At 40.6% G+C, this 18,512-nt stretch overlaps 1 protein-coding gene across 2 annotated transcripts in view; it reads right to left on the minus strand.

Moving 5' to 3' along the window:
- The window catches only part of LOC148347866 (poly(ADP-ribose) glycohydrolase), a 42,570-nt gene that overhangs the window by 2,827 nt on the left and 21,231 nt on the right, over positions 1-18,512 (minus strand). For both annotated transcript variants that reach the window (XM_088323393.1, XM_088323392.1), the window contains 6 exons: positions 18,434-18,509; positions 14,743-14,890; positions 9,482-9,560; positions 7,480-7,588; positions 4,597-4,702; positions 168-296 (listed from right to left, as the gene is read on the minus strand). In XM_088323393.1, the coding sequence (XP_088179519.1) occupies positions 168-296; positions 4,597-4,702; positions 7,480-7,588; positions 9,482-9,560; positions 14,743-14,890; positions 18,434-18,509 (647 nt within the window). The remainder of the gene's footprint in view (positions 1-167; positions 297-4,596; positions 4,703-7,479; positions 7,589-9,481; positions 9,561-14,742; positions 14,891-18,433; positions 18,510-18,512) is intronic.

The raw sequence follows: 18,512 nt of genomic DNA on the forward strand, positions 1-18,512 counted from the left end.
TTTTGAATGAAGTCACTAGTAACTGTAACTAATGACTCTATTTCAGGAACGCGCCCAACCCTGACGGGACTCGGCAGGAGTCGACGAGTCGAAAAACTTTGAGTCAACTTTACACGCCAAATCCTGCATGGCATATAAAAGCCACTTGAAAACTGCGAGAGCCTCACCGACAGTGATGCGCCTCCGCGTGAGGAAGGAATGCATGGCGTGGACATCTGCCGTGAGCCGGCTGTCTCCGAAGGTGAAATAAGCCACCTCGCGTCCCGCCTCGGCAGCTGCCAGCATCTGGAGCAGCGCTGCGGCGGAAAGAAAGAAACTCGGCGTTGAGAAAAGTGGGAAACGACTTGCAGCCTCCATAAAATAGTACTTCAGTTACACAGTGTTACCCATACCGTATGAAAACAATGCCAGGGTCTAATTGGTCTTCGTCAGGGTTTCGTAAACTTGTATTATTAAAAAGAAATATACAGCAAGGCAAAGAAAGGGGGGCGGGGGACCGAAAGGTCTCGCAAACCCTAGTTATAGGGTCACTAAATGTGAGAGGATGTGGAAGTAAAGCGACTGAGTGGAAGAAAGAGGATGACTAAAAGGAAGGTTGATGTGTGAGCCTTGAGTGAAACAAAAATGAAAGGAAAGGGTGAATTATAGCTTGGAGGTATGTATGGTAGAAGGTCTGGAGTTACGGGTGGACATGCTAGAGGAGGTGTGGCTGCGCTTTTGAGTGAGAAAGCAAAAGATAAACTGGTGGAATGGAAAGAGATACTGTATATACTGTGTCAAATATATATGGATATATGTATCTGCAAAGAGTTTTTGTGAAATGAAAAGATGTAAGAGCTTACTAACAGTATCATATCATCATCTAATTTTGTTCATTTTAAGTCATCTTTTTATGAAAGGGTTAAAGGCCCAGTGTGTAATATTTGACAACGCACTTTCAAACGTTTATTTCACATTTTGACTGAATCCGCACCATTAAAGGAGCGGTTCTCAGATTCAGCAGTCTAAAACCGATAATATTTTTCCATTTTTTAAAGGTTCATGAAGTCATATTTGGCCACTAGATGTCTCATGCGAACAAAATCCAGTGATAAATGAGCACAGCGTGGCAGCAATTTGCCAGCCATCAATACAAATATCTCCAACTATGACTATTTGTGAAAATAACATGATGGTTCATGTGTTGATATTAATGATAATAAAGACAATTCAATACTAGTATTTTTGCTTAGTATTCAATGTTTGTTTGTTTACTGAATGAAAGTCTTTTGTGCCACTAGGAGGCAGTAAATATTAAACACTGTCCTTTTTAAAACGCAGATAGATAGATATAGACAGATATAGACAGATAAATAGATAGATAGAAATAGATAAATAGATAGAGATAGCTAGAGATATATAGATATATAGGTATAGAGATATAGAGATATAAATAGATAGATTGACAGATACTTTATTCATCCCGGTAGGGAAATTCCCACTTCCAGCAGTATCCTCGTGTGAAAAATAGAATAATAAAATAAAAGATATAGAATACAAAAATACCCAATATAACGTTTTGCTATAGAGTATTTAAGTAGTGCTACGCAAAATACACACTGTCATAAAAATAGGGTCATATGCAAATGTGGGGGTGGGGTTTCATGTGGGCTTTTACTCCCCCGGGTGGAGTTCAAGAGCCTCATGGCATGAGGAAGAAATGATCTCCTCCTAAATATAAGAAAATGAAGAAAGAATGTGAGCAGAATATTCTGCAAGTGAAACAATTGACCTTTTGCAGTGTAACAACATATTATGACGTTGCACCATCATCAATTCTAAATGTTTCAATGATTCCAGCTACTCTACGATAACGCCAACAGGTTTCCAATTTGTCACCGAAGCACCTTCCAATTTTGAATGCATTTCATTTCACTTATCGAGCAATTAAATACTCCAGCCAGGGAGAAGAGAGGATCCCCTGTCACAATTACGAAGAGTTTGCCAGGAGGCATTTCTTCAGCAGACAGTAAAAAAACTGCACGTCACTCCACATAATTAAGCAGCAAGCGAGGAGGAGTGAACAGGAAACAACATCTCCCAGTATATACTATCCCCGGGAGTGGCTCCCTAGATCTTTTCTGAAAATGTTTACAAATTGAAAAAGAAGGAAGAGGGGAATATATTTTTCTTTTCATATGGTTTTCGTAGGACGGGGTGGCCAAACTTTTCATAAAGCGGGCCTGATTTGATTTTGTAGTCAGGCAGTGGCTTTTTATATTATATTCTTTGAAAACAAATCCAGTCTCTCGGCAAATTAGGCAAAAAAATACTTTAAAAAATACTCCAATTACCACTTATACTGCGGCGGCCCTCACAGTTAGCTGTCCTTTTTTTTAATCTCCAGTTGGCATGTTGGAAATGGGGTGCTGCTGAAATTCTCACAGAAAGCCAAGGGCAAGGTGGCCAATGGGCTACGCTATTATCTGGTGAAATGGTGATTTTGCTTTTTTTTTGAGGTTCAAATTTATTCTAAATCGCGGTCAACATTACTGGCAAGCCACAATATTGATTATTTTTTATGAGGACCAATGAAAATGTGATCACAGGCTGTAACTGGCCCCCAGGCCAGACTTTGGACATGACAACTGTAGGAGGACAAACGACGCAAAATAATATTTTCAATTGCTGTAAAAAAAAAAATTACATTTCAACTCTGGGTGTTACAAAGGAACTATGAGACAAGAGGGAAATAAGCTCCTTCGCTTGAATCCTCTCTCCCGTCTTTACTGTTAGAGCCGAGCGGCGCGAAAGCTCCACCCTTTTTAAGGGTGGAGCGTCATCATTTTAAGATGCACTCCTAATTTGAATACAGAAGTCACATATATATTATATATATACACACAGTATATACCTTGTTAATTAAATGTATTTAAATTGCTGCAGCTAAATGTTAATGCATTTATTTTCATTGCACTAATCTTCATTGAATTATTATTACTACTATTATGATACTTACAAAAACCCTGCCTATGTTACATTTATTATTTTTGTTGGCCTATTCCTCCTGATCATCTTTTATCCGTTTTCTTTTCAAAGTTTTAATATGACATGATTTACCCTGGAGTGCCATGTCTAATCTCATTGCATACAATGTTTCAAGACGTTGATATCAATGACAATGAAGATAATTCTAAATTTAGTATCGATTCTTAGTGTTTTACCCATGCACGGACTTGTTTGATACTTGAACAGACTTGAACTGCATTCATGTGATTTTATTTACTCGTTTGTTGCCAGATAAGGGGAATATTATGCATGTTCTATTTTATTGTTTTTTTCTGAATCCTCAAAATGAAAATATAGATAGATTGATAGATAGATAGATAGATGTCTAGATAGATAGATAGAGATAGATAGATAGATAGGAAAATTCACACTTCCAGCAGTATTCTTGTGTTGAAAAATAAAAAAATAAAATAATAAAATAAAAGATATAGAATACAAAAATACCCAATATAACGTGTTGCTATAGAGTATTTAAATAGTACTACGGAAAATACACACCGTCATAAAAATAGGGTCAAATGCAAATGTAGGGGTGGGGTTTCATGTGGGCTTTGACTCCCCCGGGTGGAGTTAAAGAGCCTCATGGCATGAGGAAGAAATGATGCCCTCAGTCTGTCCAAGGAACAAGACTGTGACAGCAGTTTGTCGCTGAAGCTGCTCTTCTGTTTGGAGACGATGACATCAAAAATCAGATTTCTTTACTGCTTTTTTACATTTTATCAAAGAAATGAAACAAAGTGTAATTTATTAATATCGTAATGACGTTAAGCTTGTGAGGTATACTATAATAGAGTAGTAAATGCACTGCATTAAACTTAGTCATTGATAGTAGGCTAAATAGCTAATAGAGATACACAAAGCATGTGTTGCATCAATTATAAGGCTTATATAAAGCTTTTTAGTGGGATGTTTGGACGTGTTCTAAGGGATGGGCAGGGCACCTGTATCATGCGGCAGGGGTAAACCAGTGAAAGCTGTTGAACAAAAGAGTGTGTTGTGTCACCCTGACCCGAGTGACACGGCTGCTTTCTCGTGTCCCGTTTCATCTGGAGGGACGAAAGCGTGATCGACTTAGGTGCCGAGGTGCCTAACTTGTTTGGTTTAGGGTTGGCCATGGTCCAAAAATTTTTGTCTGTTTTTTTTGCTACTTTTTCCCTTTTTTTATTTTCTTTATTATTGTATGTGTTTGTCTTGCTGTCGGTCACCCCTCTCGGGGGATATGACCAGGGTAAATAGATAGATATAAAGCTTTTTTTTGCAACTCCAGACAAATTCATTTTTTGGGAATATGGGAAGAATATGGCTCTCTCAACATTTTGGGATGCCGACGACTGCACTATCCTCATGACACAAAGCAGAGGCACAAGAGAGAGTATCAGATAGACGGACTCACGCCAGCGATCGATTTCACTTTTAATGAACCGTATTATCTCTGTCACTTGATCAATAGGAGGAAGGCAACCAAGAGGCCCTAAGTAAATGAATGTATTCCCGCAAGACAAACGTGCCGAGGAGGACGATCAGGGTCCACGTCGGGTCACGACTTGCCTTTAAGACGAGCGTCGCCTCCGAAAACCCCGCAGCCCCAGTTGCCCGTGGCCACCGCCGAAAGGTTCTCGCTGAGTTCGCCGGGGCGGGCGAAGCCGCAATAAGCCTGCGGGGAGAAAAAGTCATGACGTTAAACAGTGTTCCCCCCCAGGAATTTCATGTTCGAATTTAAGACTTTAGAAGATGGAAATATATGTTGGCGGGAGAGGGGATGGGCGCCACCAGGCTGTACTTGCCCAACGCAGACCACAGGAAATGCTGCGCTACCGCCTGTGTGCTTAAGGGATCCAACTAACTAAATCAGTTACTAACCTCGTTACTTTGTGTACGAAGTAGCGTGTAACAGTAACTAATAACTTATTGAAAGTAAAGGATTTTATACATTTGACTATAAAAGATTTTATACGATTGACTACAAAGTACATGTATTCAATTTGATGCAGTAGAGATATTCACTGACTGTGTTTTTATTCAAGGTACATTAGACGGTTAGACTGTGTGGAATGCATCAGCCGTATTTCTGATGACAGAATTCCTGTAAGTGCTGGCGGAGAAGGCCAGACGTAGAAGGCCAGACGCCGGGGCGCCACTGGTATGCGAAGATTGTGGAGCCCGGCGGACACGCCCTCATGTGAGGGGAAGACCAATAAGAGAAAGCTAACGTTAACTACAGATGACATATAGCACGTAGCCAATGGGATGTCTTTTCTTTGTTTGTGAAATGTATAAATGATCCGGGGCAACTGGTAAGGGGACGCAGTCTCCTGTTGATATAGAATAGAATCGAATATACCTTTATTGTCATTGTTACAAAATGGGTTGAATATATTGTGACAACCAAATTGGACGTAGCACTCCGGTTCCACATTTTACAGTGAGGATAAAGAAAACAAAGAGATAAAGGAACAAAGAAGATGTTTGTACTGTCCTTGATTGCATAGGCTTTGTTTTCCTCCGGAGGGGGGTGTATGAGGGGGTGAGGGACAGACAGAGATGGCCGGATCCAACGAGATGTTTGATCTTACTGTACAGACCGGTCCAGTGTTTTTTCCCTTATTGCTCAGTCCACGTATTGAATGAATTTGAGAAGTACAGTCCTTAAGCATGCCCAATTAAAGTCGCCGATCTTTGAAATGAACAGTGTTTCCTGTTACTTTTGCGATATTGGACAAAAATCCAACTCCGGCGATTGAGCCTCCAATCATTTTGGGGTTCGCTTACAGTCACAGGTTATTGAGAGGTAACATTTGAATGTGGCACTCGGGCAAAACGCAATTGATACGCTTTTTTGAAGGCAGCCCCTCTGAAAACCCAATTCTATTTGCCCGGAGGCAACCGCTCGACAAGTCATTGAACGCATGAGCACATGCAGGTTAGCCCAGCCGGCTTAACATACATTGATATCAAATGTCAAGCGGATGTTATATTACTGTATACCTCCGTAGTCACGCATGAGTAGGTTGCACAGTAATACCAGCTGACCTCAGCTCATGTATTCACTCACTGGACCTTTAGGCAAATAGATAACAAACAGGCCACCCCTTCCCTCATAAATTCAGCGGCAATCTATTCGGGATGTCCGGCATTCCGTGAGGGATTGATGCTCTTGCAGCTGCATCCCTCACATACTTGTCAGAGCAATCAAAATACCTCCTAAAGCCGTCTAAAGGCAGACTTGACATCTTCATTTGCCTTTAAAAGTCCACATCTCAGCCTGAGAAGATCGAAAAAGGACATAAGGAGAGTCATACACACTGCCCAAAAGATCATTAGCTGCTCTCTGCCCAGTCGAGGACATTGCCGGCTTCCGATGCCGCAGGGGAGCCAGCAACATTATAGTCAAGTCATGTTTATTTGTATAGCTCTTAATCACAAGATGTTTTAAAGGGATGTACAGAATGCACTGCAACGCAATGAATTATAACAGAGGAAGACCCGGAAACCCCCTCGTCTTTCTACACACGATTGTAATTGGCAAGGAAGAAAGATCCAGTGTCGTCAACTCTTTGATTCAGCTAAATGAATTAAAATGTGGACTATAATCGGCTCAATAATTCCTCCGACTTTTGGGCATGCTCCAACTGTAAGGGTTTGGAAAACAAACGTGAAGTGTCTTCGGAGTCAGATTTCAGTTTAAGAAATGTTAAAACCTTACAACATGAAATAAAATTGTACCAGTGTAACTTCTTTGCTATTTTTCTTGCAGAACTGATTGTCGCACATGCAAAACAGCCTCTTCTGCCTCCTATCCAAGAAGTCTTGTCATCTTTTTTCTCTTTGAAATCTTTATTCCATGCCCAATCTCGTTGCAAACGTTATCAATGACAATGAAGATGATTCAATTCAAGATGGCTAAACTCTCAGATTGTCATGATTACTGCCTCTACTAAGCCTAACTGCCTCGGACGCTGGTTGGCTCCCTGTCACTTTTTAAACCCCTGTCTTTCTGTCACCGGTTGTCAGTCCGTCTGCGTACCTCAGCTCACGCTAGGCAAGCTTTTCGACCCTGACTCACTCCTGTTCTGGCTCCCGTCTGTTTCCCCGGCTTTGACCCATTTTCTGATCCGGACCACGATCTTTCCTCCCCTGTCCCGGCTACTGGCCTGTTTTTCCCGCTCCCGACACCATCTTAAAAGCATTAATGCATTGTTGGGCTGGAGATGATTCTGTATACATGTGACAGTCCTATCTGTTTGCGACACATGCATGGCCAAATATTTGCTCTGCTGAGCTTGTTAGCACAACTGTCTTGGAGCTGAAAAGTACGTTGAATCTGCAATGTACTAATGTGTTGTGGGAACAACAACAACAACACTAAGAGTATTACTGTAAAAATACAATTATAATAACCTTCATAATTGATAACAACGATCGAATAAACACCTTATTGAGCTCGCGGTCGATTCTGTCTGGATGAAACTGTTCCAGGTACTGCTTGAACGGCATAGCATCGATTGCCACGATCTCCGTGTATCTTCTTTTCCACTCGTCCCTGAAAAGAAGTCTTGTTACGCCCTACACCAAAAACAGTACTGAAAAAAAAAAAACTCGTTATGAAATGGATTAAGAGTCGAGTTCACCCAGTATAAGAATCGTGTTTTCAAGTCAAATGATGTTGTTCCATGAGCAGAATATTCTTAGTATTATGTAATATACCAGTGTCTGAAACTCGTTTACGTTTTGTAGCGTCATCAATTTTGTTAGCTACTTTTGAATCTTTCTTCTGGGGCTGAGGTTTTGGCTTGATTCCTTATCCATTTTTCTTGTGTACTCTCCGCGTCTACTTTGAAAAATAATGAGCGACCTTATAAGGCCCGGGAAAGTTATTCGATGTAGGCTTCTGATTGGCTGCCGAGTATGCAAATCGGCAAACGAACCGAAATTCCGAAATTTCCAAACCGAACGAAAGTGACGTGCTGGCCATTTCCTTAGAAAAGTGTTCATGTTGGAAAAGATCTCTTAATATTCAAGTTTTGTAGCATATGAAAAGAAATTGCAATGAAAATACAGTAGTGATTTGTAGTACATCAAACTGCTTTTTCAGTATCACAAAACAAGTATAACTGACTTTGGGGTTAGCATACACTGCGGCCATAAACTAAAGACAGTTTGACTAAGCCATATATCTTTCACATTTATAGCTTTATGGTAATACATTCGCACGGATTTTCGTCCGTGCCAAGGTGAAACTAAATCACAGAGATAGGGTTTTGTGCAGCTTTTTCATAGCCAAATTCAAGCACTTTTTAAAGACTTTTAAGGCCAATTTTAAAATGTATCCAGTACCATTAAATTAGAAATATGGTGGGAAATGTGTATTTTTCTGAGCCACAAATATTTCTGTGATTTACTTAATTGTGTGTACTTTGATCTTGCGTGTGCATTTATCAAGACGTGATTTTGATTCAATTGCAAAAATAGTTGTAGATTTGAACTATGAGTAAAAATATTTGGTTTCTATTTTCAGTTGCAGGAAGTGCTTTCCATTACAATTTACCATCGAGTATAGATAATGTCCGTAATGGATACGTAATCCTTGCACAAGTAGACATTTTAAAGTTCCCTGTTTAGGTCTAGCATGCACATGTCTTCTTAGGAGTGACCTGTAGGGGGCAGTGACACTTCATAGGACAATGTCATACAAACTAATACCAGCTGCCATTAATTGTGAAGCAAGAAGAAATCAAATGGCAAGGAGAAGCCACTAAGAGAGCAGTTTTGGCGTCATTTTTGAGTAGACTTGTGAGAAATATGGCAACGATTCACCTGTCCCCTTGGGAGTGACCCGTAGGGGGCAGTGACACTTCATAGCAAAATGCCATAGGAACTAGTACCAGCTGCCGTTAATTGTGAAGGAAGAAGAAATCAAATGGCTAAGAGAAGCCACCAGTAGAGCACTTCTGGCGTCATTTTTAAGTAGACTTGTGAGAAACTTGGCAACGATTCCAAGCAGTGACAAAACTCGAGAGTTTTTTCAAGCAACCGTACCAATTTGGTGTCTAGTATAAAAATGAAAATACGGATGATTTGGAGAACATCAAACTGGTGTTCATCATCACAAAACAAGTATCACAAATTTAACTTTGAGGCGAGGCTATTTATCTCTCACATTCATAGCGTTATAGCATTATATTCACACCATTTTTAGGTCAATCTAAACCAGAGAGATGTTGCAAAAATGGTAGCATGCATGACAAACTTGAGATTCTATTCTATCTATCATATCAATCTTGGTCATATCCCTCAACCGACAGCAAGACAAACACATGCAATAACAAAGAAAATAAAAAGGGAAAAAAATAGCAAAATGATGCGGCAGGGGTAAACCAGTGAAAACTTGAGATTCAATATGTTGCTTTATATGAAGTGGGGTGGGTTGAAATACCTGGGAGTGGTGTCTTGATGGCTGCCGCCAAATTTGTAGGTCTGCGCATAACCTGTATATTTACTGTACTGTTGCGTACCTGTGAAGTAAAAACAGACATGCATCGGGGACGGTTATTAATGTCAAGTCAAGTCAAGTCATGGCCTGCAGGCGATAGTTTTCCCACCCCTACATTAGAGTATAAACCTACTTTGAGAAGCAAAACAATTTTTGTGTGGCAATCCCCTTTTGGGCATTGTCATTTTCACATGAGAATGGAAAACACAAATAGTAAGACTGAGTCCAGAATCCTGGAATCAGGGTTTGGTTAGGTCAAGATTTTACGTGGCATTTTCACCTCTAGGGTGATCTACTTGATGCTTGTGATCCTGGCAAACTTGTTCCGGTCTTTCAAGAGTTAAATGTCTTTCAATGAAGGTTGCTGATTCAGCAAAACCAAAAATGCTAAGCCAGCTTTTTTTTGGACAGTTTTCAAAACTGGGGTAACCTACCTGACTGCCTGGGAAATATTCATTGAATATTCAATTTCGTTTATGCCTGGGAGATAACAATGTCTTTCTGGGGAAAATGTCAACAAAACCAAAAATGCCGAGTTAGCTTTTTTGGGGGGACCTTTTTCACATCTAGGATAACCTGGCTGACTGTCTGATAGATAAAGTGATCATGAGATAAAACCGGAAGCATTTCCGTTATCTACTTCATTAATGGTCCAGTGGTTTATAAAAAAAATGTTGTAACTGTAATTTTCAACAATGCTTTGTTTTGTCAAGGCGACGCGGAGATAATGATGCAAACTCCTCATTCGACCGCGCAATAAAGATGGTGGACAAATAGAAATGTGATGTGAAGTGGTCATGGTTAAAACATAAGGGCTGAGTCCTCATTAGAGCTCATTAGGACGCTGGCTGTCGAGAGCACTCGCTGGGACGCCGCGCTCGCTGCGGAGGATAAGGAGCGTGATTAGCAGTGGGGGCTCGCTCTGGAACTGGCGAATCCCTCGAGCCTCCGGGAAAAATTCGACCGGCTTCGTTTCTCAGTGTGGCTTACTAAACACCTGATGAATTGAATTGGTTCACTCCTCAATTTAGAACAGTAAACATTGAGTGTGTTCTTGATATGGTAGCATAATAAACCAGTTTGTTTGTTAAAATGTGATCCTGCCATCGAATTAATTGTGCTGTTTCTTAATGCTAGGCAAGCTTTTGTACTCTCCGAAACTATTCAGCCCTGTTTTCCTGCCTGACACCTGTTGCCGACCTCTTTTCTGGACCCGTTTCTGCATTTGCTACGCCGTCCCGGCCATCAACCTGTTTTTGACCTGTTTTCCTGCCTGATACCTGTTGCCGACCTTTTTTCTGGACCCATTTCTGCTTTTGCTCCCCCGTCCCGGCCATCGACCTGTTTTTGCCCTGTTTCCTGCCTGACACCTGTTACGACCTTTTTTCTGGACCCTTTTCTGCTTTTACCCCTCCGTCCCGGCCATCGACCTGTTTTTGCCCTGTTTCCTGCCTGATACCTGTTGCCGACCTCTTTTCTGGACTCGTTACCGCCCTTGCTCCCCCGTCCCGGCTATCGACCATCTTTCCTGCTGCCCACGTCTATCCTCGCTCGACACGGAAGTGCCATTTCCACATTCCTGTCATCTGCTGCCCGTGTCCGACAATCATCGGATCATGGCTGCAAGCACTGCTCTTTTTCTTGATAAAAACTGAGTAAAACGAACGCTATTGGGTCCCGTCTCATGTAGGTTTCAGCTGAGGGGATAATGTCATAATAGTTGCTAACACGAGGCGGTGTATCCCTGGGCACAAAGATTTCCATCGGCTGCAGGGACGTTGAACTTTTGGACTAGCTTGTGACGTCATCCACTCCGCTGTGGCTAAATTACAACACAGCACCCCAAGGCCATCCTGTTAATAAACTACAAAAGGATACTGCTGGAAGTTTGAATTTCCCTACGGGGATTAATAAATTATCTATTTATCTATCTATCTAAGTGGTAGAAACAAAGAATGTGAATAGTACAAGAATCCGAGTCAATTTAATTTATATCAAGTAAAAACGGGATTATAATAGGATACCTGAAGAATACTACATGCGTGCTTATCAATTCTTAGAAATTAAAAAATGGGACTATAGTATGATAGCTAGTAAACCGAGAGTACGTGACTAAGTAAAAAGTAAATATAGCAGAATTTCTTCATCAAACTTTTATGCTGCAATCCGATTGTGCTGCTCCTTTCCCCTGGGCAGGATTATAACACAGTCAAGTTGCATTCATGAACAAGAATAGTACATGAACCCAAGTTAATTTAATGTATAACAGGTAAAAATTGGACTATAAGATGATAGCAAATAAAATGAGAGTACATAACTACGTAAAAAGTAACATAACTTCATCATCCACTCCGCTGTTGCTAAACTACAACACAGCACCCTGAGGCCATCCTGTTAATAAACAACAAAAGGCTAATGCTGGAAGTGTGATGAATAAAGTACCTATCTATCTAAAGAGTAAATTTTAAAAACTCTTTAACTAATGTGTGGCGAATCGCCTCGTTTCTCCTCGGTAATACCTTAAGTGAATATCTGACCACCTCAACGTCCCCAGTCATCTTAACTATGAATTCAATTAGGCACCAGCACTTTTACAGATTTCATTGCGGCACGAAGATCCATTCTCTCCCTTCCTACGTGTGCCAAAAAGCATCACCGGCTAATAGGATTTACCGCACGACCGCAATGTAGCAACGGCTCGCATGACGTAACAGGGACGAGAGAGACGGAGACGAGACGCGGTTTAATAAAAATGATGGAACGGGAAAGTCCATTAGCGTCGGGGGTCTCGGGCAGGTCTCAGAGATGTATTTCATTCCGGGCTGCTGTAATCAAGTTAAGTGGAGGCGGGAGAAAGCAGAAGGTGACTTCTTGAGGGAATGCTGTGATTGGCTGGAATCTTAGTCAGTACATTTTAGAAACACTTGAAAAAGATGCTCATTTTGTCATGAACCGGAACAGGATCAGGACCCAAACGCGTGACGTTTCTCACACAAGCCTTTTATTTTCATGTCATGCATGTTAGGAAGCGGTCTGGCATGGAAAGACAGGAAGCCAGAGGCCGACGAGATAGATTCCGATTGCCCATGTTGATATCGACAGATGCGGTCGATACTGGACAGGACGGACAGGATTGATAACAAAATAGGATATCGAAATTAAACAGGGCAAACTACACGGGAACGAAACTGGAAACCGATATTAAACAACAGGACAGACAGGATTGATATCAAAATAGGATCTCGAAAATCAACAGGATAAACGAGACGGGAACGAAACTGGAAACCGATATTAAACAACCGGACAGACAGGATTGATATCAAAACAAGATATCGAAATTAAACAGGACAAACTAGACGGGAACGAAACTGGAAACCGATATTAAACAAGGGGACAGACAGGATTGATATCAAAACAAGATATCGAAATTAAACAGGACAAACTAGACGGGAACGAAACTGGAAACCGATATTAAACAAGGGGACAGACAGGATTGATATCAAAATAGGATATCGAAAATCAACAGGATAAACGAGACGGGAACGAAACTGGAAACCGATATTAAACAACGGCACAGACAGAATTGATATCAAAACAGGATATCAAAATTAAACAAGACAACCTAGACGGGAACGAAACTGGAAACCGATATTAAACAACGGGACGGACAGGATTGATATCAAAACAGGGTATCAAAGTTAAACAGGATAAACTAGACGGGAACGAAACAGGAAACCGATATTAAACAACGGGATAGACAGGATTGATATCAAAACAGGATATCAAAAATAAACAGGACAAACTAGACGGGAACGAAACAGGAAACCGATATTAAACAACGGGATGGACAGGATTGATATCAAAACAGGATATCAAAAATAAACAGGACAAATTAGACGGGAACGAAACTGGAAACCGATATTAAACAACAAGACGGACAGGATTGATATCAAAACAGGTATCGAAATTAAACGGGACGAACTAGACGGGAACAAAACTGGAAACCGATATTAAACAGAAATATTTAAAAAATAATTCCTGGCAATATTTTAGGGATTGATTTTTTTCAAACCTGAATTCATGTTGCCTAATTAGCTTGTCTGAATTATTTTCTCCCTGTCCCCTTAGCAAATTCAAATACATTCATGTCCTCTCTCTCTATTTTGAGTGTCTACTAAAGAGTCTTCACCATGTCATGACTTTGGCTGCATTAGTGTGCAAACGCAGGTTATTCTCATGATAAAACTCGGTCTTTCTTGTCGTTTTCATTCACATTAACAAAAAACATTCCGATTTTCAATAATCAAGCAGTTACCAGTGTCTGGAAGAATCACAGCTAAAAAAAGAGTAAATAAAAAAAAATGGAGTCTCAGCAGGAGGGTGATGATCCCGTGCTGAGACTCCCTGATTCCCACAGTTCCTGCAGCTAGCGCCTATTTGTCCCAAACCCTGCTCTCTGTGTTTCCGTCACTCACTCCTGAAGGACATTCAGGGGAAATATGTAGGACAACAATCAGACGAAGGCAATCTCCGACCCACCAACCGGGCTCACAATCAAGGGTGGGTATGTGACAAGAAAAGCAAAAATGTCCATCATTTTCGTTGCAAAGTTTGATGTTCTCCAAATCACTCTCTTGGAATAAATTGGTAGGGATCAGGACCCAAATGCGTGACGTTTATCACACAAGCCTTTCAGTAGGTTTCTGCCTTGGCGCATCCTGTTAAACATGTTTCCTTCTGCTTGACCATGCTTATAAAACAACTTTTTTGCTTCTTTTTTTGGTCTGACTGTTGACATTTACATGAAAAATATGATCTTAGAGTGCTGAAAAATCTGGTGTTTGTTAAAATAATTTGCAAATATATTAAGTCAACCTTTTGTTGCCAACACTACTTAAAAAGTGCGATTAAATGCAGTTCTTTGTGTGAAACTTAACACTTGTTGAAGATTAGAGGAGAAGACCTGAACAACGTTCTTGCTGCTTGTGCAAGCCAACGTCGTCCGGCCCTGTGATTCAGGAAACTGGCACTTTTCATATTTGCCTTTTTTCTCTATTTTATTTTCTAGCCACTCATGCATGGTATGGCTTGCTGTTATTGTTGAAGATTAGAGGAGAAGACCCGAACAACTTTCTTGGTTTTTCAAATTGATAAGTGTTTTTTTTTTTTTGAAATGTTTTAAACAGTTTTGTCGCATCGCTCACCTGTGATGATCAGACACTCGTCACGATCGAGAGCTTCGGTAAAAAGGCGGGACACGATGAGCTCGGGGTTGATGAGAAAACGGATCTCTTCTTGAACGAGGCCCGAACTGGTGACTCCTCCTCCCACGAATTGGTTCGCAAAATCCACCTGCCATGCAAAAAAAAATATCCAATTTTACACTAAATTAAGCGTGTGGTTTTATTTTTTGTTTTGAAGGAGCAACATTAGCCATCTTTTATGGCAGTGGTCAGCAACCTTTTTTGTACCACTGACGGGTCTGACTATTTTCTTGCGGCCTGGCCCAATAATACCATAATAACAATCAAATCATATTTTATTGTAAAGCACTTTTTGGAGAATGTACAAGACAAGAAAATCCCCGCTCCCCTCCCCACCCTACAACCCGAAACAAAATAAATAGCCAAGTCAAGTCATGTTTATTTGCGACGCCCTTAATCAAAAGGAGTCTCAAAGGGCTGTACAGACCACAGGTTATTGCAAACCACAGACTACTATGACACCATCCCCTGATCTAAAACCGACATGAGGGCAAGGAAAAACTCAAAAACCCCAGCATGAGGAAAATGGAGAAACCTTGAGAAGGGACAGTTTCAAAGGGCTGCACAGACAACAGATTATTGCAAACCACAGACTATTTTGACAGGATCCCCTGATCTAAAACCTACATAAGGGCAAGGAAAAACTCAAAAACCTCAACATGAGGAAAATGGAGAAACCTTGAGAAGGGACAGTCTCAAAGGGCTGCACAGACAACAGATTATTGCAAACCACAGACTATTTTGACAGGATCCCCTGATCTAAAACCTACATAAGGGCAAGGAAAAACTCAAAAACCTCAACATGAGGAAAATGGAGAAACCTTGAGAAGGGACAGTCTCAAAGGGCTGCACAGACCACATAATATTGCAAACCACAGACTGTTATGACAGCATCCCCTGATCTGCAACCTACATGAGGGCAAGGAAAAACTCAAAAACCTCAACATGAGGAAAATGGAGAAACCTTGAGAAGGGACCACTTGCTTTTTCTATCCCGTTGTATTGCACATTATAATCCATTACTGTTTTAATTTCTGTCTGTTTTTTACTTATTTCTTCCCTTGTATTATCTACTTTAAGGCACTTTTGTACACCAAAAGGAGTGTATGAATAAGTAGTCATATAAGTCAAATACGAGTTTGGCAAGGCACATACTAACCATGTGAGGAAGAGGACCTGAGGGAGGCTTATCCACACTGATAGGGATAACAGCAAAAAATTGAGCCACACCCTACCAGTGCGGGCCCCCCAAATGAGGAAACAAACAAATATAAAAATGGAAATAAAAACAACTGCAGTACAAATTGTGAAAATGTCAAATTAAAAAAAAGGTCTGTTGGAGTAAAAGATTAGGAGTGACTTGACCAAGACAGACCACAGGAAATGGTGCCCCAACAACCTTGGTGGTTAACTGAATACGAATGAATACAACATAGGCAAAAACGAAGGCGATTTATTTTGCCTTCTGCACTGGTAGCAAACGACCCACGCCCCTGGCCCGGTGGTTGCCGACTACTGTTTCATGGTGTTTCGAGTGGCCATTGTTTTTGCTCCACCGCATAAAAACCAGAAAGCACTCATGCGGAAGACATGATTCTCCATTTGAAGAAATTTCGGGGCAGATGTCCCCTTAACTGCTCACTCAAGTCTGAGGACCGTCAGGCGGGCTCAAGTCTACTTTGACAGGCTGTCAGCAGACCCCGTGGCCCCTGCACCCCTTCTACCCCGGCGGAGGGGACATCAATCCAGTCCCAGAGTTCCCCAGGGCCGGTTAGAAGAGCTCGTCAGCTGTCAGCCAAAGGCAAACAAAAGGTGAAAGGCAAAGCGGCTCCTTCTGACAAGAGGGAAGGAAGTGCGGGTGATGCGGAAAGCGGGAGAGGGCTCGGAGGCCTCGGCCCCCGGGCTCCACGCGCGACATTTTATAGCGGTGGTAAGCGTATTTGGAACAAAACGGATATCAGGCCTCTTTTTGGTGACCAAATTCAAGCACTTTTAAGGACTTTCAATGCAATCCTTGTTCAGTGTTTGAATTTCTCCAGAAGAAATCTGGTGTGAATCCTGTATTTTGCAGGTCCACAAATATACCTGCAATTTACATATGCAATTTAGAACCTTTCATGCACATTTATCAAGACATAGGATTTTTTTATAAAGATATTTGTTTCCAAGACAAATAGGTGTTGAGTAAACCCGCAGTAATATGTAGCTTCCATTTTCAGTTGCCAGAATTTCTTCCCACAATAATTGAATACTTAAAAAAAGAAAAAGTTGTCGAACGCACTTAAAACTTACAACAGTCTCCGGGGGAAACCTTGTAAACTTGTTTGCCTATTAATTCTGACATTATTTTTCATCTTTTTTTTCAATCTACACATGTTCATCCTAGAGCAGTGTTTTTCAACCCCTTTTGAACCAAGGTACACTTTCATTTATAAAAAAAGTTCGTTGAAAACGTTTGAAAATGAAATGATGTCAAATATTTCACTGTACTACCTCAGAAGTAGGTAAGTAGTATATAAAAAGAAGAAAATACTACTTAAAACAAAAAAGAATGATGTGCTTTATTTAAGTTTTTATTTTCTACAGTGCAATCTTAAACTGCTTTGTTAAACAAATGAAGTTATTAAATGTACTGTGCTACCTCAAGAGCAGATATTTAGTATATAAAAATCTACTGCCACCTACTGATATGGATGACTATTAAAGTTCCTTGTCTGAAGATAGCAAAAATACTGAATAATGGTCCGATTCTTTGGGGAAAGAGATTGGGGCACACTGGTTGAAAAACGCTGTCCTGGAGTGCCATGCCTACTCACTTTATTAACAATGTTCACTACGTTGTTATGAATGACTATAAAGAATATTCTAATTGTACAAAACAAATGATATAGAGCTTATTTTTCGACATCCTCTCCTCGTGAGACAATATCCTAGTGTGAGGTTCATGTCCCAGTATTCATGAAATTGTTACATTGTTTTTTCCTAGAAAGAGTAGATGGATGGATGTCTGGATGGATGTCTGGATGGATGGATGGATGGATGGATGGATGGATGGATGGATGGATGATAGATAGATAGATAGATAGATAGATAGATAGATAGATGTCTAGATAGCATAGATATAGATACCATAGATATAGATACCGAGATAGATAGTTAGATAGATGTCTAGATAGATGTCTAGATAGCATAGATATAGATACCATAGATACAGATACCGAGATAGATAGATAGTTAGATAGATAGATGTCTAGATCGATAGATGGCATAGATATAGGTACCATAGATATAGATACCAAGATAGATAGATAGGTAGATAGATGTCTAGATAGATAGATGTCTAGATAGATAGATACTTTAATCATTCCCGTAGGGAATTTAACACTTCCAGCAGTATCTTAGTGTTAAAAATAAAACAATGATAAAGTAAAAGGAATATAATACATAAATACCAAATGTAACGTGTTGATAGAGTATTTAGATAGTGCTAAATAAAATACACGCTGTCATAAAAATACGGTAATATGCAATGTTGGGGTGGGGTTTAATGTGGGCTTTTGCTCCCCCAGGTGGAGTTAAAGAGCCTCATGGCATGAGGAAGAAATGATCTCCTCCGTAGAGTAGATCTTACCTGTAGCATTCCATAACCGTCATCCTCAATCGTCCCTTCAGATGTTATGTACAGCCTCGTGAGCAGAGACTCCGAGCTA

Source organism: Urocampus carinirostris, chromosome 19 (genome assembly GCF_059441175.1).
Source record: "Urocampus carinirostris isolate Australia breed hairy pipefish chromosome 19, RoL_Ucar_1.0, whole genome shotgun sequence".
Classification (NCBI taxonomy): domain Eukaryota; kingdom Metazoa; phylum Chordata; class Actinopteri; order Syngnathiformes; family Syngnathidae; genus Urocampus; species Urocampus carinirostris.